Source organism: Sceloporus undulatus, chromosome 1 (assembly GCF_019175285.1).
Source record: "Sceloporus undulatus isolate JIND9_A2432 ecotype Alabama chromosome 1, SceUnd_v1.1, whole genome shotgun sequence".
Lineage (NCBI taxonomy): Eukaryota > Metazoa > Chordata > Lepidosauria > Squamata > Phrynosomatidae > Sceloporus > Sceloporus undulatus.
In genome coordinates, this window is record NC_056522.1 from 372509193 (window position 1) to 372536325 (window position 27133).

The 27133-nt window shown below is 43.2% G+C and overlaps 2 protein-coding genes across 4 annotated transcripts in view; one reads left to right on the forward strand and one right to left on the reverse strand.

The window, feature by feature from the left end:
• Nucleotides 1-5657, reverse strand: part of LRRC9 (leucine rich repeat containing 9) — a 77106-nt gene extending 71449 nt beyond the window's left edge. For all 3 annotated transcript variants that reach the window (XM_042446488.1, XM_042446487.1, XM_042446490.1), the window contains exons 1-2: nucleotides 5578-5657; nucleotides 2291-2385 (exon numbers count right to left, since the gene is read on the reverse strand). In XM_042446488.1, coding sequence (XP_042302422.1) covers nucleotides 2291-2347 — 57 coding nt within the window. In that variant the 5' untranslated portion in view covers nucleotides 2348-2385; nucleotides 5578-5657. The remainder of the gene's footprint in view (nucleotides 1-2290; nucleotides 2386-5577) is intronic.
• Nucleotides 5658-25819: 20162 nt separating this feature from the next.
• Nucleotides 25820-27133, forward strand: part of LOC121927202 (reticulon-1-like) — a 104802-nt gene continuing 103488 nt past the window's right edge. The window contains exon 1 of the mRNA XM_042460846.1: nucleotides 25820-26177. Coding sequence (XP_042316780.1) covers nucleotides 26024-26177 — 154 coding nt within the window. The 5' untranslated portion in view covers nucleotides 25820-26023. The remainder of the gene's footprint in view (nucleotides 26178-27133) is intronic.

Consider the following 27133-nt stretch of genomic DNA (forward strand, 5'->3'; position numbering starts at 1 on the left):
TACTTATCAAATTTGCAGATGACACCAAATTAGGAGGAATAGCTAATAAATACTCCAGAGGACAGGATCGACATTCAAAATGACCTGAATAGACTAGAAAGCTGGGCCAAAGCCAACAAAATGAAATTCAACACAGAGAAATGTAAGGTACTGCACTTAGGGCGGAAAAATAAAATGCACAGATATAGGATGGGGATCACCTGGCTGAATAAAACTACATGTGAAAGGGATCTAGGAGTCCAAGTAGACCACAAGTTGAACATGAGTCAACAGTGTAATGCGGCAGCTAAAAAGGCCAATGCAATTTTAGGCTGCATCAATAAAAGTATTGTGTCTAGATCAAGAGAAGTAATAGTGCCACTGTATTCTGCTCTGGTCAGGCCCCACCTGGAATATTGTGTCCAGTTCTGGGCACCACAATTCAAAAAGGACATTGAGAAACTGGAGCGTGTCCAGAGGAGGGCGACTAAAATGGTGAAGGGTCTGGAAACCATGTCCTATGAGGAATGACTTAGATAGCTGGGGATGTTTAGCCTGGAGAAGAGAAGGTTAAGAGGTGATATGATAGCCCTGTTTAAATATTTGAAAGGATGTCATATTGAGGAGGGAGCAAGCTTGTTTTCTGCTGCTCCAGAAAACAGGACCCGGAGCAATGGATGCAAGCTACAGGAAAAGAGATTCCATCTGAACATTAGGAGGAACTTCCTGACAGTAAGGGCTGTTCGACAGTGGAACACACTCCCTCGGAGTGTAGTGGAGTGTCTTTCCTTGGAGGTCTTTAAGCAGAGGCTAGATGCCCATCTGTCGGGGATGCTTTGCTTTAGATTTCCTGCATGGCAGGGGGTTGGACTGGATGGCTCTTGCGGTCTCTTCCAACTCTACGATTCTATGATTCTAAGTCGGAAATGACTTGAATGCACACAACAATGACATCAAAGATACACAACTGAGCACTAAGGTGAGGATTGCCTAGTCCATTGTATTCCTCATCAGCATGTACAGATGTGAGAGTTGGAGAGTGAAGAAAGCAGGCAGAAAGCAGAGAATTGGAGAGTAAAGAAAGTCGACTCATTTGAGATGTGATGCTGGAGAAAAGTGCTGAGAATACCATGGATGGCCAAAAACACAAATGGGTCTGTAAACAGATCAACCCAGAAATCTCCATGGAAGCCAAAATGATCAAACTGCGGCTGTTGTACTTTGGCCACCTCATGAGAAGGCATGACTCATTAGAAAAGACAATAATGCTAGGAAAGGTCGAAGGCAGTAAAAAGAGAGGAAGACAGTATGTCAGTTAGGCTCGATTAGAGAGGTCGCGGCTATCAATCTGCAAGACCTAAGTAGAGGACAAGGGCTCTTGGAGATAGCTCATCCCCAGAGTCAGCATGAGTAGAGATCAACCTAAGGGCATCTAACAACAAATGAATACCAGGTTCCCCCCCACACACATACACAGGTCACTCAACAGCTGTTAGCAAGAGGGTGAATCTGTCAGGTTCAGACACAGAATGATAAATGAAATGTGGAAGGGAAAGAGACATGCTCTCACTAGTAGGAAAAATCTCTATGTGGAGATTAGAATTTACTAGTCTGGAACAGGGTTTCTCATCTCAGGGTTCTCTAAAGCCCCAGGGACCCACTTTTTAAATTAACTCTGGCTAGGAGCTGCCTTTGGTCCCACTCTGGGAGAAAGGCACCATATAAATAAAATAAAATAAAAATAATTCCACAGGAGGAATTCTATTATTATTATTATTATTATTATTATTATTATTATTATTATTATCCTTTATTTATAAAGCTCTGTAAATTTACATTTACAGAATTACAGAATTCTACATGAGAAACAGAATTATTTTTTAAAGAAACATTTTTTGAGCAGTAGATATAATCATTTTTGTGGAAGGTTTCCCCAAGTCCTGAAAATATTTCAAAAGTTCATACAGCATAAAAAAAGGTTGAGAGAGAGTTTATCTGCAATGCAAAAACAATGCCGCTTGATACTGCTTTGACTGCTACGGTTGGGATTTCTAGTTTGTTTTAGTACCATCTCTTGGAAAGAGGCTAAATATCTCACAAAACTACAAGTCCCAGAATTGCATAGTACTGACCCTGACAGTTAAAGTGGATCAAACTGCATTATTTCTGCAGCGTAGATCAGACCAAAGGCTGGCCTACAATTTGCAAGATTCATTGATTCAATATTTCTGAAGATGGTTCCTTTGTGAATACATATGTTACCAGGTATCTGGGCTACTTAAGATGGTTTCAGAGATGTACGAAGACCTACCAGCTCTTTAACAATTTCATCAGAAGCCACTTGGTTTTGAGTATCAGTTTGGATCATTTTCTGAGCATTTCAGCTTAACAGGCCTAGTCTAAGAACTAGAAAGAAGAATGGAAATAGAATTCCTTGTTAGCAAATGCGACACATGATTTCAATGCCACTAAATTTGGAATCAACTGAGAATATGAGTCTAAACAATGTAGCTGCAGAAAGCTGGGGTTGCACTTTGTCCAGCCCTGTTTCAAAAACACAAGAGACTTAACCAAAACAAAAACCACCCCCCACCCCCCATGTCATTTTAGATTGTTAAATTATCAATCCAGGATCCCCATTGGCACATTCCAAGGAGGGAGCAATTCCTAATCCACACACAGCCTGGCACTGCATCTACACTGCAGCATTAATGCAATTTCACACCACTTTAACGGCCCTGGCTCAATGCTATAGAATTCTGGGTCATAGTTTTGTGAGACATTTAGCCTTCTCTGTCAGAGAGATCTAGTGCCACAACAAACTACAAATCCCAGGATTCCATAGGATGGAGCCATGACAATTGAAGAGGTGTCAAATTGCATTAATTCTGCAGTATGGCAGCAGCCCTAGACACACGCACTGATTCGTTGTCCATATCACAGAACAGAGGCTGAGAAGATAGTTGCTTGATATGTAGTATTACAGTAGAATCAGAGGATCAGAGTACTGGGCAGCTATAATCCCCATATATCATTGTATTTTCCCAGTAACAATATAATTAGTTGGGAGTTACCCTCTTGCACTATAGTGTATTGTGTGAGGCTTTGTAATATAGCTACCTTCACTCTTGGTTTATTGGGGTAAGTGGGATAAAGTGGACAGGACTGAGGTATTTTCAATCAGATGATTATACAGTGTTCTGTTCAAATCTAATAAGAAATAGGGTGGGGTGGCATTAATAGTGAGGAGAGATGTCACAAAAGCAGTCAGGGGATACAAAGTTAAATCTGATCAAATAACATCAATAAGACTCCAGGGGAAAACTATTAATATACTGTGATGCAAGTTTATGCTCCAACTACAGAGGCAGAAATCAAAAGATTCTACATGGCAACCAGGAAGAATGTAAAGTCGAAGGCTTTCATGGCCGGCATCCATAGTTTTTTGTGGGTTTTTCAGGCTATGTGGCCATGTTCTAGCAGAGTTTCTTCCTGATGTTTCACCAGCATCTGTGGCTGGCATCTTCAGAGAATGCTTGCCTGGAAAAATTGGGTGCATATATACTGTGTGAGCCTGGGAATGCAGGAGTGATTTGCATGTGTCTTGTTCTGTGCTCCCAGGCTCACTAACCAGGAAGAAATTGATCACACATTGGAAAAGGACATGCTGATAACCAACAGAGCAGAACCAAACATTACTGGAGAAATTTGGGCTAGGCTGAAGAAATGAAGCAGGAAAGCAATTTATCAGACTGGGTAAAACAAACACTTTTTCCACTGCAAATACATTCTTTAGGCAGCCAGAGGACCTAGGCCAATGTGGAGGGACGAATGTACCCATATCTGCAGTGTATGAGAACTGAAGACCGACTTGGCAAGAACTTCATTATCTCTGCATTCCTCTACGAACTTCCAGTCCAAAAGAAAGCTTTGTTCCAAAACAAAAGACAGCGGTTCTATGGTCAGAATCACTCACAAAGACTAGAACCGTGATTCATTCCATGCTCTTCTGCCACATTTCCTCCATGAGAGGTTCATTATTTTTTGGATTATTCAGTCTGTGAAGGGTTGGCGAATCAACATTTAAAAATCCTGGAATGCACCCCCTTCCAAAAGAGAAATGGCATGCAACAAAGCAGCAATAAATCTATCCCTGACCACTATTACCCCCAATTCCAAACAGGAAAAAGCAACTAAATTGATTAATCCCAGTTAAGAGACTCTGGGTGCATCTACACTGAAGGAAACAATGCAGTTTGTCACCATTTTGACTGCGTCCACATTGCAGAAATAATCCAGGTTGACACTGGCTCATGGCTCATTCTTATGGGATTCTGGGAAGTGTAGTTTGTTTGAACTTTCTGACAGGGAAGGGTAAATGTCTCACAAACCTACAGTTCCCAGAAATCCATAGCTTTGAACCATGCCAGTTAAAAGTGGTGTCAAGGTGGATTATTTCTGCAGTGCAGACGCAGCCTGCATGTATGTGCTTTAAGTGCTGTAGGAGCTCCATCCTACGGATTCCTGGGATTTATAGTTTTGCAACGCCCCAAGCACCCTTTGGCAGAGAAGAAGGCAAAAGACCTTGTGAAGCTACACATCCCAGGAATCCATACAATGGAGTTGCAGCACTTAAAGCGGTACGAAACTGCAAGCACTTTGAAAAAGTGTCCTCCTTTTCCAGGACATGTCTTCTATTCCTTGGTTCTTCTTCTCACCAGGAGGAATTTCAAAATGTCCTCCATTCTGAGCATGATCGAGAAGCATGGGTTTGCATTCACAGCAGTGTCTTTCAGCTCTTATTTGGTCGTGTCCCTGCTTGTTTTCCCTTGAACGTGCCACATTTTGTGGGGCCTCGTCCTCCTTTGCAGCAGGGACACCTGTCCACCTGTGGGAAGGGAAAGGGAGGAATGCCAGTGGGCCACAGAGGCCCCCTGTTTGAGGTGAGAAAGCCCTTGTTTTGTACTACAGCTCCCAGCATCCCAGGCCAACACCCAAAACAATCAAAAGAAGGAGGAAAAGCAAAGGGTTCCTCCTCTACATTGCAAAAACAATGCACTTTGATCCCGCTTTAACTGCCATGATGGCTCCACCTTGCACAGAATCCTGGGATTTGTAGTTTGACAAGGTCTCTAGCCTTCTCTGCCAAAAGAGGACTGGTTCCTCACAAAACCTAGGGATCTGTAGAGAAGGCTAAAGACCTTATCAAACTACAAATCCCAGGGTTTTTGTGAGGCACCAGCCCTCTTTTGCCAGAGAAGGCTAAAGGCTTTGTCCAACTCCAGATCCCAAGGCTAAAGACCCTTCTCAAACTACACATCCCAGGGTTTTGTGAGGCATCACCAGCCCTCTTTTGGCAGAGAAGGCTAGGGACCTGGTCAAACTACAAATCCCAGGATTCTATGCAGGGTGGAGCCATGGCATTTAAAAATGGGATCAAACTGCGCTATTTCTGCAGTGTAGATGCACCCCAGAAACCCTGCTGTTTAGGAAAGGAAAAACTGGGGAGGGGGGGCAGTAAGGAAAGCAAGCAAGGCCTCTGAGGGGGGAGAAGTTAAAACCTGTTGCCTAGCAACCCCTCCTCTTCCCTGGACCTACCTGGAGTTTAAAAGGTGAGGCCTAGCCCTCTGTAAAGCATTTAGCCTCCTCCGTCGCCTAGGAAACCGCCTCGGCCCGCCCCTTGCCCAGCAGCAGCCAATCAGATTAGGCAGAGGGGTGGCACGCGACACTGAGCCGAATATGGAAAGGAGTGGTGGGCGTGGCTTTCATTCAACCCGGCCCGGTTGCTTTCGTCCAATCAGAGTAGCCCGAACGTGATGACGACATAATGGTCCTCACAATTTTTTTTAAAGGTTGCATGAAGGCTCCGTCTGCACTCCAGAAAAGATCCAGTTTGACACCGCTTTGACTGCCATGGTTCCAAACTGTGGAATGCTGGGATTTGTAGTTTGTTGTGGCACTAGAGCTCTCTCTCTGACAGAGAAGGCCTCACAAATACCTCGCAAAACTCCCAGTGAAAGTGGTGTCCATCTGTATTTATTTCTGCAGTGCGGATGCAGCCAGAGCGACATGTTTCCGGGTGGCCAGATGTCCTCGCCCTCCTTGAAAGAAAGGAATCTTCAGAGGCTGGTGGCATAGAAGTGTATGGAGTATCCCCACAGAAGGCTATCTATGTATCTGGCTGCAAATTCAAGTGTGTGTCCAATTGCACAACACGAGGGTTGCAGAAGGCTTTCGCCAACACAGAGCTTTTCCTGCCACTGGATGCCTCTGAGCTGCCGCCAGGTGTCAGCATCACTCACCTGCGGCGTTTGTTCCCATCTGTTCAAGATGCCATTTTCAACAGCTGGGAGCTGCAGCTAGGAAGGTCCTTATATCTGACCATTAAAGCCTGTCATTATGCTCCTGTAATTTATCAGCAGAGCCAGCGAGACATAATCCACTTTGAGAATGCTTTAACGGCTCTGGCTCAGTGCGAGGGAATCCTGGGAATTGTAGTTTATTGTGGCACCAGAGCTCTCTCTGACAGAGAAGGCTAAATGCCTCACAAAACTACAGTTCCCAGAATTCTCTAGCACTGAGCGCAGTGTGTTTTGGACCCTTGTGGTTTGAGTGTTAGACTACGACTTTGGAGACCAGGATTTGATTCCCAGCTGGGCCATGAAACCCACTGTGCAACCTTGGGCAAGTCACACTCTCTCAGCCTCAAAGGAAGGCGATGGCAAACCTCCTCTCAGCAAATCTTGCCAAGAAAACCCCATGGTAGGTTCTCTTTAGGGTCGCCCTGAGTCAGAAACGACTTGCAAGGCAAGTTCATAACCAATACTTTGTCTAGCAAGGAGGTGGACAAAGTGAACCCCAGGGACCAGACGTGCCCCTCCGGAGCCCTTTCTCTGCCACCCAACAGGCGGATTGCCTTTTCCAAAATGCCCAGGAGCTGCAGCTCACCTTCCAAAGAGGCTCCAGCCCCCCTCGCCTGGTCTAACATTAAAAAACCACTCTTTCATTTCAAAAGGAGAAGGGGATTTTCAGCTACTTTTGATGCCCTGCTTTGTGCCATTTTAGGCTCTATTTCAGAGGAAGGAACTGGCAAAACCACCTCTGAGCATTCCTTGCCTAAGAGTAAAAGTATTCCTTATGAAAGATGAAATGTAAGAGTAAAGCATGTTCCCTATGTCATTCACCAGAAGTCGACAGGTGGCTTTTAAGTCACAGTTGTATACAAGGACACATACATTTTTAGCAGCTGGTATGGCCCCTGGGACAGCCAGCTTAATGTGGTGGTTTGAGCCAGGGTTCAAATCCTGGCATGGCCATGTAATCCCACTGGATTACACTCTCTCAGCCTCAGAGGATGGCAATGACAAACCTCTCTGAAGAAACTTGTCAAGAAAACCTCATGAGAGGATTGCCATAAGTCAGAAACAACTTGAAGGAACATCTTTGACAGCCTCCCTGGAAAGATACTGCACTAGCATTAAAACTAAGGGAAGAGAGCTAGTAGGGATTTATAACACTTGGGATTTATATTATAACAAAATGTTGCAGTACGAAGTGGTCCTTTTTAGTGTCTCAGGCAGCTAGACATGCCTTCCTCCATGCTATTGTATTCCATTCTCTTTCCCACTTGATTTTCCATCTCCTTTCCCGGCCCCAACAATCTCTGACCACATTCAGTTCTCCTTAAGCTGAGAGAAAGCTGGGAGTTCCTACTACTAGTCTCTCTGGCTTTGCTTCACAAACGAAGATTCAGGAAGGACGCATCCCGCGCTTTGTACAAGCACGTTGGTGACTAAAAAGGCCAATTTGAGATAAACAGGTCCGGTTGCAGAAAGCACAACAGAAAGTCTCCTTGGGTGATGTTGAGAGGTGCCCGCAGCGTTTGTTCTCCACCTTCAACACTTTGCTTAAACCTCCCTCTCCTCCTGTCTCTTCATCTTTCTCTCCTAATGACTTTGCTAACTATTTCATCTCTAAGATTACCACTATTCGCTCTGAGATAGTCCCTCCTGATTCTTCTTCTGCTCTTAATCTTCTATCGCCTTCGCCTAACAAATTTTCTGTCTTTCCTCCTGCCTCTTTGAATGAACTCTCTACACTTCTGAACTCTTCCAAACCTGCTACCTGTCCTCTTGATCCTATTCCTACTCGTCTTCTAATCTCTATAGCTCCCTCCTTTCTGCCCTCGCTTCTCCATATCTTCAATCTCTCTCTCTCTCTACAGGCTCCTTCCCTTCGGACTTCAAACATGCTCTCATTTCCCCAATTCTGAAAAAACCTTCTCTTGACCCCTCCTCTTTGTCTAGCTATCGTCCGATTTCTCTTCTCCCCTTTCTTTCTAAGGTTTTGGAACGGGTTGTCTATTCGCGCTGTCTTGAGTTTCTTGAAACCAACTCCATTCTCGATCCCTTTCAGTCTGGCTTCCGCCCAAAGCATTCCACAGAGACAGCCCTCACTAAGATCTCGAATGACCTTTTACAGGCCAAGGCTAATGGCCTTTACTCTGTTCTCATCCTTCTTGATTTGTCTGCAGCCTTTGACACTGTTGATCACTGTCTCCTAATTGACATACTCTCTGACCTTGGGTTCGCAGACTCTGTTCTCGACTGGTTTAGATCTTACTTGTCTGGAAGATCTTTTGCAGTGGTTGCAGGAGGTCAGACTTCTTCTCCTGTTCCCTTATCTGTTGGAGTTCCCCAGGGCTCTGTTCTGGGTCCCCTTCTGTTTTCTCTCTACACACTGTCCTTAGGAAAACTCATCAGCTCTTTTGGCTTTTCCTACCATCTATATGCCGATGACACCCAGCTGTATCTTTCTGCCCCTGACCTTTCTCCAAGGCTTGAACAGCAAGTCTCATCTTGCCTTACAGCTGTCTCACAGTGGATGCGCCATCGGCGTTTGAAGCTCAACATGTCCAAGACGGAGCTTCTTGTCTTTCCTCCTAAGCCCAACCTTCAACACTCCTTTTCTGTCTCTGTGGACAACATTTCCATTCAACCAGTCCAGCAAGCCCGCAGTCTTGGCTTTATCTTTGACTCTTCTCTGTCGTGTATCCCTCAGATCCAGACCACAGCCAAGGCTTGTAGATTCTTTTTGTACAATATTGCCAAAATCCGACCATATCTCTCCGCCTCTACTGCCAAGATCCTGGTCCATGCCCTAGTGATCTCACGACTTGATTACTGTAACATCCTCCTGGCTGGGCTTCCTTTTTCTCACCTCCGTCCTTTAATCTCTGTCCAGCATTCAGCTGCACGCATTATCACTTCCACCCACCGCTCTGACCACATCTCTCCTGTCTTGGCATCCCTTCACTGGCTCCCCCTCCCTTTCCGCATTCAGTATAAGCTCCTGCTGTCGACATTCAAAACCCTCCATGGACTGGCCCCTCCTTACTTATCCGACCTTCTTTCTCCTCACCTTCCCACCAGGGCCCTCCGTTCTGGTAGTCAAGGTCTGCTGTCCCAGCCCAGGATTTCCTCTGCCCCATCTCAGATTCGCCCCTTTTCACTTGCTGCCCCTCACTCCTGGAACCTTCTTCCTCCACAAGCAAGAGCCATCACTTCTTTAACCAGCTTCAAAACAGAGTTGAAAACCATCCTATTCAGTGAAGCCTTCCCAGGCATCGCATAATTGTCGCTTACTATCTGATGTTCTGTTGTTGGCTGTTTATCGATCCATTTCCTGTATTGCTATGTACTGTATATGCATTATCCTACTTGTGAGTACACTGGTACCCCGGGTTACGAAATTAATTCGTTCCGCCGCCGCTTTCGTAACCCGGGATACTTCGTAAGCCGAATAGCCCATAGGCGCTAATGGGGAAAAGCCGCGGCTGCGCCGCGGCTCCATTTGAAACAGCGCAGAGGTTTTTTCGTAACCTGAAAAAACCTTCGTAAGCCGAAGCAATAAATCCCTATGGGATTTATTCGTATCCCGAAAATTTCGTAACCTGGGTATTTCGTAACCCGGGGGACCAGTGTATGTATTTTCCCTGGATAATGATTAACCTTCCATTATGAAGCCAAGCCCTCCCTCCAGTCCATCTGCCTTGGTCCAGGCCTCGGAGGTTGAGAGGAACTGCTGGACCTCTTACCCTTTCCCGTCACCACTCCCTTCTCCTTCTGTGTCATGTCTTTTTAGATTGTAAGCCTGAGGGCAGGGAACCGTCTAACTAAAAAGATTGCATGTACAGCGCTGTGTAAATTTACAGCGCTTCATAAATAAAGGTTAATAATAATAATAATAATAAAATGTTTCCAGGTTGCGGTACTTTCTGCGTTGTCGTTTCTCTTCGAGGCTCATTCGGCATGAGCTTTCAAAGACTTTGTTTGACCGCATCAAAAGATGCCCGTTGGCTGCGGCTAGCCAACCGGGTTGTTGGGGATGAGCTTTCTTTAGGCCACCTTTTCTAGGCCCCTCTCCATATGGAGCAAGCAGTACTCTCCTTAAAAAAGGCTGCTTGGTCATTCAGGATGCTGCCGAACAAGACTATCATCCCCGGTCAGTCTCAAGCTACCAAAGTCCTGAACCGCCTTCATGCAGGGTTGGGTCTGCGGCTTGCAGTGCATCTTTACACCTGCCGTTTTGTCCCTCACCTATCGCTACAGGGCTTTTTCGGAAGTTGGATGTATCCTTCGAGCCTGTGCAATGGATTTTTCTGGTGGAGCGCAGCGTGCAAAGAACTGGCCTCACCCTTTAAACCAGAGGTTCGTCTGCTGAGGCCTTGACAAGCATGGACAGTGGCAGCGAGGTCCTCGGGTCGTAGGTTTGATTAGAGTTTCCTTCTCTGAGATGGTTGACCTTGCAGGGTTAGACGAACACCATCTGCCCGGGCTTGGGATTAGAGTTTTCCTTCTCCTAGGATGGTTGCCATAAGGCTAGAGAGCCCATCCTACCCTTTGGCGCTCTTGGTCAGACCCTTTGGTTGTGACCTGTCTGGAATGGGAGGCCCTGCGGGTGGCTATTATACCACCGCCAGCATAGCTCACAACTTCATTAGGGTACGCAAGCCTCTCCCCCACGACAAGGGGGCGTCAATGACTAGTAGTGTTTCCCTAAAACAAAAGCAAGGGTAGCTGGTGTCTCTACCACACTAGGGACTGCTGATCCATCTAGATTATTGTAGCTGATCTGAGTTCAATGGGAGTTTTGTTAGTGCCAACTAGGATCTCTAGCACCAGCAGAACATATGTTCAGTTCAGAACAGCTATAGGAAACTGACAGTAAAATCCAATGGATTTGCTACTTCTGCAACAGCAAGAGCCACTGGCCACCAGTCTTGAGCAAGGGTCAAGGATGTGTGTTCCCCAAATCCCCCTGCTTTCCATTGACGTCCTCTTGAAAGCCACCAATTCTTAAATATTAGTGACTTTAGGGTCTGTTTTGTGTCCCAAAGCCACACAAAACCATTCCAAATCATGCACCAATGCAGCAGTTTCCCTCTTGCTTGTTATTAAGTGCCATCAAGTTGACTTCAGCTTAAGGTGAGCCTATGAATGAGAGACTCCAACTGTTGCTGTTATCAACAGTCCTGCTTAGATCTTGCAGATTTAGGCCCATGGCTTACTTGACTGAGTCTATCTATCTGGAATGTAGTCTTCTTCTTTTCCAACTCCCTTCTGTCTTACCAAGCTTTGCTATCTTTTCCAATGGGTCCTGTCTTCTCACAATATGTCTAAAATACTAAAGTGTACATTTAGTCCTTTTGCCTGTTGTCATCATTATTGTGTGCCTTCAAGTCATGGGTGACCCTGTCACAAAGTTGACCCTATGATGGGGTTTTCTTGGCAAGATTTGTTCAGAGGGGATTTGCCTATGCCTTGTTCTGAGGCTCTGGTTTTTTTTTATCACCCCTTGAAACTCCAAACACCTCCCCGAAGGTTTTTATTTGGGAGCCTAAAGTGCTGAGTGGAACATACCACCACAGATTGTTTTGGGGAAAATTCGTCCCAATTCCACAGAGCGGTTCACCATACCTTGAATTATCTTTTTTTAAAAAACTCAACAAATTTAGGATTCTGCCAAGTCCATTGACATCCTACTCTTGGGAACAGGTGGGACTTTCAAGTTCTCATCGTCACAACTAAAAGGAATAAAGGGCTCAGATCAGGGATGGAAACATTTTTAGCCCATATATTACTTCTATATAAATAATGTCAGAGAGAACATATAATAATAATAATAATAATAATAATTTATTTCTATACCGCTATTCCAGCGATCACAGCGGTGTAAATCAAAGAGTAAGACAATTAAAACATCAGCATGACAATAATACAAAGTTAACAATTAAAAACAGTAAAAACCAATAACACCCTATACAAGTGGCTGTGTAGAATGGAATACACAAAAACATTGCCAAGGGGAAGAGAATGACCACAAGGCTCACGGGGGGAAAGCCTGGCGGAACAAAAAAGTCTTCAAGTTCTTCTTGAAAGCATTGAGGGAGGTGGAAGTACGGAGCTCATTGGGGAGGGAGTTCCAGAGCTGAGGGGCTGAAATAGAGAAAGCCCTCTGAGCTGATACATATCGAGCATCTGGAACTCTTAAAATGTGTCTTTCACCCGACCTGAGAGTGCGGGGCGGATTGTATGGGGAGAGGCGGTCCTCCAAGTACCCTGGGCCCAAGCCATTTAGGGCTTTGTAGGTGATAACCAACACCTTGTATTCTGCCCGGAAGCGAATAGGCAGCCAATGGAGATCTTTTAGGACTGGTGTTATATGGCTGGGCCTGGAATATGTTAATACTAGCAGTGGAAATATTAACCCATTAGAGGAAGCCAGGGGTGGCTGGTGACTTACTTGTCAGTTGGGTGGCAAATGTGCTCTGGGTTTAAGCCTGAACTCTAAAGAGCTATCCAAGGTGCTAAATCTTATCCCCAAAATAGGTTCAGCATCTGGAATAGCCCCTAGGTTTTGACCCAGAGTTTAGGATAAACTGCCTCACTGAGAAGAGTGCTGAGGATACCACAGATTGCCAAAAAGACAAACAAATGGGTCCTAGAACAGATTGTGCCTGAGCTCTCCCTGGAAGCCAAAATGATCAAACTGAGGTTGTCGTATTTTGGCCACATCATGAGAAGGTATGACTTACTAGTATAGAGGAAAGTTGGAAGGCATAGAAAGAGAGGAAGACCATATTCCAGATACAGTGGGCCCTTGGTATCTGCTGCTGTTTGTATACCAAAATCTGTGGGTGCTCAAGTCCCATTAAATATAATGGCATAGTATGGAGACCTGATGGCACAGTGGTTAAATGCAGCCAAAATGTTGTGAATTCAAACCCGCAGGACTCCAGGTTGACTCAGCCTTCCATCCTTTCTCAGGTTGGTAAAATGAGTACCCAGCTTGTTGGGGGCAACTGGCTAACACATTGTAAACCACTCAGAGAGTGCTTAGCACTATAAAGTGGTATAGAAATGTAAGTGCTTGTCAGGGTCCCCTGTTTTGGGTCACTCTGCCATATTAGTATAGAATGTTAGTGTATTGATAGTTAGTGCCATGCAGGTGGTGAAGGATCTCAAGACTTGGGAGTGCAGGAGAGGAGGTAGAGATGGGTACCCAAGGCTGGTTGGTATAGGAATGGAATGTGTGATTGGGAGGAGTTATACTATCGGTTTTGCTGTAAGATCATCAGTCTGAACAGACAATGTCTCCCTGTGCTGATCTATTCCAATAAACTCTTTCTGGTTCATCTATGAAGTCTAGTTATTGAGTTGAGATAAAGACAGGACATCACAGTGCTATTGCTAAGTGCTATAGTAAAATGGTACCCCTTATATAAAATGGCAAAATCAAGTTTAGCTTTTGGAATTGATATATTTTTAAAATATTTTGAAGCCAAGGATGCTTGAATCCGTGGATAAAAAAATCTGTGGATACAGAGGACCGACTGTACATAGACTCAACCAGGGAGACCTTAGGCCTGAGTCTGCAGGACCTGAGCAGAATAGTTGAGCACAGGGGTTTTTTGAGGTGTCTCATCCACAGGGTTGTTATGACAAGAGTTTGTCTTGAGAACAGTTAACAACAACAACAACAACAACAACAGCCTCACTGACCTGGAAGCCACTATCTGCCAGTGGGTGGGGCTGTGGACTTTCACCCCAAAAATCACTATTTTGGAGGTGATTTTGGGACAGCAGACAATCTGTTCTCTCTATGCCTTTACTGCAGCTGCTTTTTAAAAATATAACCAATTATACAAGACCATTTTTGTGTGTATGTGTTTTTAATTATATTCTTTTAAGTGTTATAGATCTAAAGGTATGGAGAGGATGGAGCTTGGGTACATTAAATGCAATCAATAATAAATGCATGCCACAATAATAAATGGATGCCTCAGGCAGCAGTGAGTGTTTGGGAGGAAGCCCAGAAGCATGAGAAGTAAAGAACAACATTTCTACCTAAGAGATCACCTCTCAGGCTTACAGAAATATAACCCACAGAATGTAATGGGCAAAACCTTCCATAGCAAGGAGAGAGGAAGCATGAACTCTCACTATAAATTAAGATGAACCATGAAATCATCAGATGGAAGAGATTCCAAGGGCCATCATGTCCAATCCCCTGACATACAGGAATACACAATGAAAGCACCCCCAACAGCCGCTGTTTAAAGACCTCCAAAGAAGGAGACTCCGCAACTCTCAGAGAAAGTGTGTTCCATTGTCAAAGAGCTCATGCTGCCAGGAAGTTCCTACTAATGTTGAGCTGGAATCCCCTTTCCTGTAGCTTGCATCCATTGCTCCAGGTTCCATTCTTTGGAGAAGAAGAAAACAAGTTTGCTCCATCCTCAATATGACACCCCTTCAAATACTTAAACAGGGCTATCATATCACCTCTTAAGAACTGTTACTTCTCCAGGCTAAACATACCCAGTTCCCTAGAGAAGGGAAGAGAAACCAGGACATTCACACAGGAGGAATTTCTCTTAATTTGGAATGAAAAGAAAGTGGAGCTAGAACGCATTCACGTGAATTCGCTAGTTCAGCGAATTTACTTGAATTCGAATTGCATTCGAACTGACTTCTCATTGCCTGAAAATAGCTTGCCATTGCTCGAAATTGCATGTGGTAGTCTATCACGCGATAACGTGAAACCCCATTATTGCGTTCAGACTGACTTCCCATTGCCCAAAATTGTGTGTGGTAGTCTATCATGCAATAACGTGAAACCCCGTGATTGCATTCGGATTGCCATTGGATTATACTTCCAATTTCCCTTGTCTGATAAACTCCATAGTAGTTGAGAAGGTGGAATGGCAGAACATTTAACTAGTGCTGTCCTACCAGTTGGAAGGTATGAAATGCAAGAGAAGAAGATACTTCTGTTCTGCCTGCCAGCCACTTTCCCCCGAAATATCCTATTACTTTCCATTCCTGCCAAACAGTTAACCAGCATTCAGTGGCCAGAACATGCTTCGGCTGTTGGGATTAGCAAATCTCCCCCTGAATATTTGTATTTCTGCAGACCTTGGGATATTGTGGTTGCATAAGGTTCCATAGTTGGAGAATGAATTTGCCATATTGAATGTATGGGATGCTCAGAGAAATTGGAACAGGATGTTCCCCAAATAATGAAAATGATCACCTTCTCCAGAGCAATGTTTTCTGTACTTTTCAATACAGTAAATATTAAAAATAAAAACAGCAGCAATGGCAAAACCATTTCCTATAATGATGGAGGCATTTAAACATAAGAATTACAATCTTGGAATAGACAAAAATATCTTAAGTATGGTACCACAGAAGAAATAATTGTTACCACCCCCCTCCAGTCTGGTCTACATTTATGCATTTTACAGCACCAGATCTTCACATTTTAACAGTGTGGAGAGAAAACAGAGCCTAATGTCAGCAGATCAAGCTAAGCATTGCTTTTGAATGCACAGGAACAGAAGCTGCAGGGACGTAGCCAAGGGGGGGGGGGGTTTTTGGGGCCGGACCCCCCCCCCCTTCCATTAGAAAAATGAATGGTGTGTGCTGCTGCGCCGCCGCACTCAAGCCCCATTATAATGGTGGCACTTAGTCTGGACCCCCCCCCCCTCCTAAAATCCTAGCTACGTCCCTGGAAGCTGGCAAATTAGCCACCAAATTTCTGACACTCTATTTATTTATTCAGTGCTTTTGGAAACTCAAAGCAAGATGTTAAAATGTTGTCCAACATCTGGCTTTTGGGTGTATGCTGTTGCAGTATGGAGCTAATATCTAAAACTGTGCTATGTAACTTCCTCCTCTTTTTTAAAAAAAGCCATCTAAATCAGTTGCCTGTCTGCCACAATATTTTGATTCTAGGTTCTTGCTCTAAGTTCTCTTAAGGTGCATCTAATGGGTGGACTGGAGTCTGAAAATGTTTATACGGAATAAAACTTGTTAATCTCTAAATTTTCCTAAGACGTTTTGTTATTTTCTCTGAGGCTGCTCACAGAATATTTTGGAAGGTACAGCCACTCATTCAGGGTAGAGACTTGGGCTGCATTTGCACTGCAGAAATAATCCAGTTTCACACCGCATTAACTGCCATGGTCCTATGCTATGGAACTGTAGTTTGTTGTAGCAACAGAGTTCCCAACAGAAAAGGCTAAATACTGTATCTCACCAAATGACAAATTCCAGAATTCCATAGCATTGAGCCATAGCAGTTAAAGCAGTGTCAAACTGCATCAATTCTGCAATGTAGAAGCTGCCCAAGCTAGTATCAATTGTGTGTGTGTGTGGGGGGGGGGGGATTCTTCCCTTTTTCATCCTTGAATCTGTACCTATCCATTTGATTTGGTGCCTTCAAATTCTTATACAGTGGGTTCCTGTTATCGGCTGAGGTTTGGTTCCAGGTTCCCCCGCGGATAACAAAATCTGTGGATGTTCAAGTCCCATTAAATATAATGGCATAGCAAAATGGGGTCCCTTATATAAAATGGAAAATTAAAATTTGTTATTTGAAATTTATACTTTTTAAAATATTTTCAAGCCATGGATGTGTGACTCCATGGATAAAAAAATCCGTGGATAAAGAGGGCCAACTGTATTACTCGAGTGTGTGAAAGAGATAATAATAATAATAATAATAATAATAATAATAATAATAATTATTATTATTATTATTATTATTAATTATTATCCCGCCTCTTGAGAATATCACTTTCCTACTTTCTTTATATAGTTCATACATTACACTGTTATAGTGCTCTTATTCTACTACTGCTACATCTGCCTCCTGAATTTGCAATTTAGGGAAGGGCATTTAGACTTTTCAGCCAGAGAGCTTTTAGGCCCCACTAGACTACAAACCCCAGAATGCCACAGAGGCAACCAAAACAGTGAAAGTGGAATAATAGCATTATAACAGTGTAGTGTGGTATTGTCTGCTGCCAATTTCCATCATGTTCTCTTCCTTCCTTATTTGCCTTACACAAATTATTATTATTATTAACCTTTATTTATAAAGCGCTGTAAATTTACACAGCGCTGTACATAAAATCTTTTATGGTTCCCTGCCCTCAGGCTTACAATCTAAGAAGACACGACACAAAAGGAGAAGGGAGTGGTGGGGAATGGGATCAGGTCCAGCAGTTCTTCTCCACCTCCGAGGCCTGGACCAAGGCAGATGGACTGGAAGGAAGGGCTTGGCTTCTTAATGGATGGTTAAAAGGAGGCTTCCTGGGTCAGAGAGGGGCTCACCTCTGGGAATGCTTTAATTCAGTTTTGAAACTGGGTAGAGAAATGTAACAAATATAACCAAGAAGCATATAATATATTCACTTTTTCTTCTAGGGATGTATTCTGATCTTTGGAATTTGCTGCTGCTGCAGTGTGCACTTAATGCATACCTAGTTTTTAGGAGACAGCATTTTCCTTTGTATAGACAAGCTCTGGTCTACACACACTGTGTTGGAAACCACAACATCATAGCCTAAGGAAGTTCATTTGGCCATAATGTGAAAGAGAGCCTTTTTTGTTATGGCACCTACTGTAAGAAATAGTTTCCCTATTGGGATCAGGTTGGCTCCTGATGCTGGGTGTTTCCATTTCCAGTTAAAGACTTTCCTGATCACCAGCCTGATGTGTTTATGCTAAAACATTTAACAAACCAGTCTTTTGTTTAATCTTTAATTATGTGATTGTAGTGCACTCTCTGGTTTTGTTATTGTTGTGTGCTTTCAAGTCGTTTCCGACTTATGGCGACCTTAAGGCGGCCCTATCATGGGGTTTTCTTGCCAAGTTTCTTCAGAGAAGGTTTGCCATTGCCTTTCCCTGAGATTGAGAGAGTGTGACTGGCCCAAGATCACCCAGCGGGTTTCCATGGCTGAGCAGAGAATAGAGTTATGGTCTCCAGAGTTGCAATCCAACACTCAAACTACTATGTGTGGTTTTAACAAAATTCAGTATTTACTTAATTTAATTATATCCTGCCTTTTTCCAGGAGTGAGACTCTAGGAGGCTCAGGGAAAAGCAAACTGCTGCATTCTCTCCTTGTTCCTCCTCACGGATAACTTTTCCCATCTTGACCACACTCTGATGTTGCTTGGCCACTTGTGTCCCATTTTCCATCTGTGAAATGTTGGAAGGCATGAAATGCTGTACAAACAAGCTGTGCTTTGCCAGAACAGACCTTTGATATGTAAGATGGTTTTTCAGAGTGACACAATAACTCCTTGTTTCATTTGCTTAAACATTCAGTCAGAGAATACAGAATACTGAACCCTTTGTTTATTATTAAACATTATTAAAATCTCATTGTTGTGTGCTGCCAAGTCATTTGTGACAAGGTCAAACCTCTCGCAGGGTTTTCTTGACAAGATTTGTTCAAAGATTTGCCTTTGTTTTCCTCTGAGGCTGAGAGAATGTGACTTGCCCAAGGTCACTGAGTGACTTTCCATGGCTGGCCAGGGGTTCAAATCAAGGTCTCCAGAGTCCTAGTCCAGCGTTGAAACCTCTATACCACACTGGCCCTCATATTAAAATCTCATCCTTGGATTAATGATGATGAAAACCAATAGTTCTCAGTTTTGGTCCTCCAGATGTTTTAGATTTCAGCTCCTATAACACTTTACCGCCATGCTGATGGGGGCTTCTGGAAGACCAAAGTGTGAGAAGCAATGATACAAACAGCAGAAGAATTGGTGATCTAGCAGGACAAGGGATGTCATATTGAGGACGGAGGAAGCTTCTTTATGGACTGAATGGTGGGCTATTACTCTTGTGGGATTATGGTTGGTGTGTGTTCTGTGCCTTCAGGTCATTTCCAAATTATGGGGACCCTAAGGAAAACCTATAATGGGGTTTTCTTGACAAGGTTTGTTCAGAGGTTTGCCTTTGCTTTTCTCTGAGGCCGAGAGGGTGTGACTTGCCCAAGGACATCCAGAGGGTTTCATGGCTGAGCTGAGAGTCGAACCCTGTCTCCAGAGTCGTAGTCCAACTCCCAAACCATAGAGCATGGTGGAGTCTCCTTCTTGGAAGTTTTTAAACAGAGGCTGGATGGCCCTCTGTTGTGAGCACTTTGATTGTGTATTCCTGCATGGCAGAATAAGGTTAAACTAGATGGCTCTTGGGGTCTCTTCCAACTCTAGGATTTTATGATTTATATGAAGAAACTTACAGTAATGGGAAATGCTTCCTTTGCTATTATTTTCTTATTGCTGGCAGCGTTGGAGCCTTGCCAGAAAAAAAGTTGGCAACCCTAGCTCAGTTACCCTAATAAACCACAACAGCACAACCTGCAGTGACTATCTCCTCAGCTTCGTACATTCCCCTGAGCTCATTCCACTGGTATACCAAACCCATTAAGTTATCCCGTCAATGCATATTGCTGTTATTTTAATGTGGGAGGAAGGAAGGTTGATATTTTTGTGGTTTACTGAATAGCAATCCCATTTCCGTGTGAGATAACATTTTAAGTCATTAGCATCTATGTACAACTGGAAGGGAAAGGGAAAAAAGAAGATAATGGAATAGTACAAATTGAAAACGTTCTTCATGTTTTAGATGATTCTCATGCAGATCTGCCACATCCCTTTCTTTATGCTGCTATGAAAAGCATAAATATTTAAATAACTTGTAAAATAAAATTCAAAATTATATGCCTAGGTTTATATTGACCATAACATACCATCAAGAGAAAATAACATGATATTTTATTTATTTGTTTGTTTAAAAACAGTGTAAGCCTTCTTGGTATTCTGGGGTCTACTTCCACCAAAGGAAAAAGCTACTGGAATTAACTCCCCCTTTACTAGTATTAGTAATAAATCAAAACCACCGCAGTATGTTAGTGAATCCATGGTATACAATTATAGCATTTTGATGCCACTTTAATTGTCACGGCTTCATCTTATGGCATCCTGGGATCTGTAGTTGGGTGAGGTGCTTAGAAACCTTTTGCTAGAGAGCTCTAATGAACTCTCTTGACCTACAGTTTCCAAGGTACCCTGACAAGGGAGGGTTGAAGGATTAAATCAAGTTATCTAGGAAGGTGGCCTACAGCGGTCTAGCAGGGAATTCCAAGCATTTGACTTTGGCCAAACTACAAGTTCAGAATTGCAGACACTGGAGTCAAGTAAATGGAAGCGGTGTCAAAAATTGCTATAACTATGCAGTGTGGATATGCCATACCATATGGCTACTATTATGGTAACAAAAATGTGATTATGTGAAAGAGAAGATGAATTTTTTGCATCATCAACAGATTTATAGAAGAGGGAAATTCATCAGATACACACCATACATGTTGCTGTTGTTATTTGGCATCAAGTCAACTATGAATAATAATAATAATAATAATAATAATAATAATAATAATAATAATAATAATAATAATTTTATTTATATTTTCCCGCCTCTTCCAGGTGGATCGAGGCGGGATTACACCCCAGTATCAATATACAGTACACAAATGCAAATCACAACAATAAAAACAACAATATAATACAATAAAATATAAAAATTGATAACAATTAAAACAATACTATCAAAGTGAAAAGGAGAGAGATGTTTCAATCTAGGTCAAGGAGATAGAAAAATATATCCTATAAGAGATTAGGTGGGTAAACTCCCCAGAAGAGATCCGTCTTAACTGCCCTCTTAAAGACCTCCAAGGAGGTACTAAGATGGTTATGACCCTATCCAAGATTCCCAGTCATCCAGTGCTCTGCTCAGGTCTTGCAAACTCAGAGGTGTGACATCTTTGATTGAAGCAATCCACTTGTAGTGTGGTCTCCCTCTCTTCCTATTGACTTCCACTTCAGCAAACATTATCCTATTTTCCTTTTTTTAATTATTAAAAATAGATATATAAACAGAAACATTTAAAATAACACTCCAAAAACTATAATGTTATATTTGTATTCTTCTTCTATTCACAACTTTATTCCTCATACACTGGCTTCCTTCCTAGCAGGCCTTGGTGATTTATTTATGCAGTTTTATCTTTTCTTATCATATGCATAAATCTGATTCTATCATAAATTTTGAAAGACGTTTACATATCAGAAATATTTATTTACATTTACATATCAGAAATATTTAGATTAAAAACCTTTAATATCTGTAAATCCAATAGTTGCAGACTCTCCCCTCATAAATCATTTAGATAGATCGTGTCATGTTCCCAATCATTTTAAAATCTTCCTACACTTTTCCCTTTCAGGAGGCAAGTTAATTTGCCCATTTCTGCAATCTCTATTAATGAACACTAATTAATTAATGTTGTTATCCAATCCTGAACTGTTGGTACTCTATTGTTTTTCCACATTTGAGCATATACTGCCTAGCTGCCGCTGGCATATAAAAAATAAACTTTGCATTTTTACTGTTGATTTCCTCATCTATCATCCAGAACAAAAACATTGCAGGTTTCATTTGTATTTTTAATTTTAAGATTTTATCAATCATTTGATGAACTGATTTCCAATAATTCTTTGCTCTTACACATGTCCACCAAGAGTGATAGAAAGGTGCCATGTTGACCAAATTGAGGCTGTCATACTTTGGCCACATCATGAAAAGGAAAGACTCATTAGAAAAGACAATAATGCTTGGAAAGTTTGAGGGTAGAAGAAAGAGATGAACCACACACCTGATGGCTAGATTCAACGGGGTGTTGTTGTATTGTTTTAAAGTATTTTTTAATCTTTTTAATTGTATTTTATTCTTTTAATATGTGGCTTGTTTTAGTATTGTGATAATTTAATTCTATTTTAATGTACTATTTTTGTATGCTTTTAATTGTACTGTTTTTTAATGTGAGCTGCTCTGAGTCCCAGTTTTGGGAAAAGGTTGGAATATAAATAAATAGAAGAAGAAGAAAAAGAAGAAGAAGAGAGTCTCGAATCTGCAAGACTTGAGCAGAGCAATAGAAGAGAGGAGGTCTTGGAGACGTCTTAACCACAGGGTAGCCATGAATCAAGGTCTACTCAAGGGGAGTTAACAACAACAATTGCTTTCTCACATTTCCAACAGTTCTTTCCTGTTTTTTGTTTGTTTGTATGTATGTTTTGGATATGTTGGATATTTTACCCGGGGTAAGATACCATCCAAAAATGCATTTTATAGAGGTTTTCTCACATATTTTGATAAGAACTATATTTCATTGTTGTCTTCCATACTTTTCCCAATTTATTCAATTCAATAGTATGTCGAATGTTCTGGGCCCACTTTATCATCAAATCTTTTGCAATTTCATCTTCTTTATCCCATCCAGTCAACTATGAGTTATGGTGATTCCATCCAAGATCTCCAGTCATCAACTGCCCTGCTCAAGTCTTGCAAACTCAAAGGTGTGGTGTCTAGATTGAAGCAATCAACGTCAATGTGCTTTCCCTCTTTTCCTATTGACTTCCATTTCAGCAAGCATTATCCTATTTTCCAATGAGTCACATCATCTCATAATGTCAAAAAGTATGACAGCTTCAATTTAGTCATCATGGCTTCTAGTGAGAATTCAGGCTTGCTTTGCTCTCAGACTCATTTATTTGTCTTTTTGGCAGTCCATGGTATCTGCAGCCTCTTCTCCAACACCACATTTCAGGCGAATTGCTTCTTTCCCTGTCATCTTTCTTCACTCCTAGCTTTCAGAACCGTACAGAGAAATCAGAAATACTATGGTCTGAATGATTCTAACATTAGTATTTAATGATTTATACTTGAGGACCTCATCTAGTTCCTTCATGGCTGGCATTCCAAGTCATGGTTCTGGGGCAAGTTACACTCTCTCAGCTTCAGAGGAATGGTAACTCCCCTCTGAAAAAAGAAACCCATAGAAGAAGGTCGCCACAAACTGGAGTTTACTTGTACATATATAATGATCACAACAGCAGGAACAAATGGAAAACTCTCCTGTTCAGAACCATGTAAGATGGCTTGAGCCTGTGAGCTGATCCACAGGTGAAGAATGCAATCAAGGTAAGATAAGAAGGTAGAACTGCTCCTCTTTTACAAATTCATGACGGCCAAGTAAAATCCATCCGCCTTCCCCATTTCTCTCTTGTCCAGATTTCCCCCCCTTTGCTACTCTGGTACGTTTCCTCTGTTCCAGTGAGGACAGCTATTAGAGGAGTAAAAGTCAGCCCTGTTAGCTTTCCAAAACAAAACAGCATCTTAATTGACCTGTCCGCTGCAGCCTGGGGAAGATGGTTCCAACCAAGCCGTGATCACGCTTCATTTGAGTGAATTCCTTCCTGTAGTCAAAGTAGCCAGTAACATCATTTACCATAAAAAGTTGCTGCAAGATTGTTGAACAGTGGCTTGAAGAATCAATTACTCTTTGGCTGGGTGACGAAAAGGAGCCGAAGTGGTTGGGACGAATGCATTGTTGCTGAAATCTTGAAAGTAAAAAGATTAGTGCTTCTTTGTGACCACTTTATTGGCGGGTTTTGTGCAACATCGTGTAAAATCATCTCACGTAATTACATGATTTTTCCTGGGATATTCATGGGATAAACTCCCGATCGCTTTTGTATGATAAACTCCATAGAATCATAGAATCCTAGGAGTTTATCAAACGAAGGAGATTGGGAGTTTATCCTGTGAATATCCCGGGGAAAAATTGTGTCATAATGCAAAACAATTTCACACTACATTGCACCAAACCTGCCATGAAAGTGGCCACAAAGAAGCATTCATGCACAGCTTTTTATTTTCGGGATTTCAGCAACAATGCATATCCGATATCACTATATCTGTGCGATCATGTGTGATAATCATTCGTGCAATTACTTGCCATGGTTGCTTTATTTGTGGGGTGCTTTAAATGTGTGTTAATCTCTCTTTAATGCTGCAATTAGCCCCAGTGTGATAAACTCCTATATGATTCTAGGATTCTACGATCCTGTTGAAGCCCTGCTCATCTTTAGAATAAGAAATCCTGCTGTTTCTCTTTCCAATCTCCCTTGTGTAGTTCTTTTGTTCAAGTCCCACTCTTCTGAGGCCTGAGTTGTTGTTAGCTGCTCTCAAGTCAGTTCTGACTCATGGTGAACCCATGGATGAGACATCTTCCAGAATCCCTATGCTCTACTGCCTTGCCCAGATCCTGCAAGCCCTTGTCCACAACCCCCCGGATCAAGTCTATCCATCTGGTTTGTGGCCTTCCTCTCTTCCTTTTACCCTCTACCTTTCCTAGCTTTGTTGTTTTTCTAACTATCTGTGCCTTCTCATGATGTGGCCAAAGTATGACAGTCTCACTTGATCATCTTTAGTTTTTTGTGGGTTTTTGTGGGCTATGTGGCCATGTTCTAGAAGAGTTTATCCCTGTGGTTTTGCTAGTATCTTGTAGGAGGTGCAGCCACAGATGCTGGTGAAACGTCAGGAATAAACTCTTCTAAAACATGGCCACATAGCCCCAAAAACCCACAAAAAGTGATGAATGCCGGCCATGAAAGCCTTTGACTTCACAATGATCATCTTTGCTTCCAAGGAGAGCCCTGGTCTGACCTGTTCAAGAACCCATTTGCTTGTCTTCTTGGCTGTCCATGGGATCCTAAGCACCACATTTCACATGAGTTGATATTCTTTCTGTCTGCTTCTTTCACTGTCCAGCTCTCACATCCATAGACTGGGAATGTAATGGCCTGAACGATTCTGACTTTGGTGCTCAGTGGTTATTATTATTATTACACTCATCCCTCCATATTTGCTGCTTTGATATTTGTAGCTTTTTTGATTATTCACGGATTTGATTGATATGTTCTCTCTAGGAATATCTAGGTCCTCCAGTGCAACTCTATGGTCAACTTTAACTAAAAGTTGCACGGAAAGACCTAGAAGTTCCTAGAGAGAATACTCTACTAGGTATTTGTAGCTCCTCCATTGCAACTCTATGGTCAGTGTCTGTTGGAGATTGTCCACAGAGTTTCCCTGGAGGACCTAGAGATTCCTAGAGAGGTGTCCTCTCAGGTAAAAACACGGTGTTTTTGTTATTTGCGGGTTTTCCATATTCCTGGGGATCCCGTGCCCCTGACCCCAGCGAATGTGGGGGGACACGTGTATCATTTATGTGGATAGTGCCATGGGCTTTACATAGCGCTTTACGAAGGAGAGAAAACCACAATCCAAAGCAGAAACAGAAGCCTGCCTTTGGCACACAATCTAAAAGTACAAACAAAGATTACAAAATCAGTAAAATATGACTCTAACAAAGTTAAAACAATACTATAAAAAGAGTACATTAATACAAAGCATGTGCTCCTAAAAACGCTGGGATGTGGCCTGGCTTGGCTCTTCAGCCTCTCGTCCAGTTCTTCCATTCCCAGTCCGAGTCTGAGCGAGGGAGGCAATGCCCACCTTTGGAGGCTGCCCTGTGAGATGCCAGCCACAGGGGGACGCCAGCCTCCGAAGAAGGGGCAGCAGGAGGAGCTGCGTCAGTCAGAAGGAGCCAGAGAGAGAGAGAGGCACCATCGGAGCGGCTGCAAGAAGAGCCAGCCAGCCTCCCCGCCGCCTGGAGAGCATCTTTGGAGCATCTCTTCCTTCCCACCCACCCGCCAGCCATCCCTGCATCCCTCCCTTCTTCTCTCCTGCTGCTGCCATCATCCTTCCTTCCGTCTCTGGCCTGGATGTCTTCCCCACTGGATCGCCCCGGCTCCGGCCAGCACTGGGTGGGCGATGGGGCAGAGGAGGAGGAGGAGGAGGGGCTGGGCCCCCGGTGGCAACAAGGCCCAGCAGCCCCGCCTGCATCCCCGCCCGTCGCCATGGCAACCGCCGCCCCAGGTAACCCCCGCCCTGGTGGTCCCCAAGGAGGGAGCACAGGCCGAGCAGACTCGCCTGGGGATAGAGGGCCATGTAGGACAGCCCCAGGGGAACAGTATATCTGGAGGAGCTGACCAAATCGAAGCTTACAAGAGTCTCTCTTCTAGGGATAGAAATTCTTTGCTTCATGGCCACTCAGGGGGCAAAAGGGTCCTCACCTTTTGTCCCACAAAATGTAGGACACCCCTAGGAGAAAAAACATATGGAGGACCTGGCCAAATGGAAACTAACAAGACTCTCCTAGGAACAGACCTTCATTGCTTCCTGGCCAGCCAGTGTGGCCAGATGTCCCCACCACCAGGAGGACCAGGCCCCACAAAATGTAGGAGAGTCTATTTCTAGGCTCTTTCTTTCCTTTATTCACCTCCTGCCTTCCTCCCATAGAAGGACCCAAGGAGGACAAGGCACGGTAAAATCTAGGAGGCCCCCAGAAAAAATGGAGGACCCAGCCAAATGGAAGCAAACCACACTCCTAGCCAAACTCATTGCTTCCTTGCCAAGGAAGAGAAGGCCCCACAAAATGTAGGAGATTCTCAGAAAAAATGTAGGATATTACCAAACAAAAGCTAAAAACACTCCTAGAAATATAAATGCCTTGCTTCTGAGTCAGGCTCGAAATGGAGGACATTTGGGGGATTCCTCCTGGAGCAGAAGGTGGGAAGGGAGGACATGTCCTGGAAAAGGAGGACCCTGCTTGCTTTCTCCTGCCTCCTTGCGCTGGGAAATGGATACTCTAGACATGGATTTTTCAATGGTGGCGGCAATAATATAAAGGCCCAGTGGAATGTTGATTTGATGGAAGGGAATTGTCATGGCCTTTCTTCCTCCAGGTTTTATAGGCTGGCTTGAATTCATCCCCACAGGTTCTCGGGGGCTGAAAACTATGGCATTTCCATGCCTGTCGGCCACAAATGTAT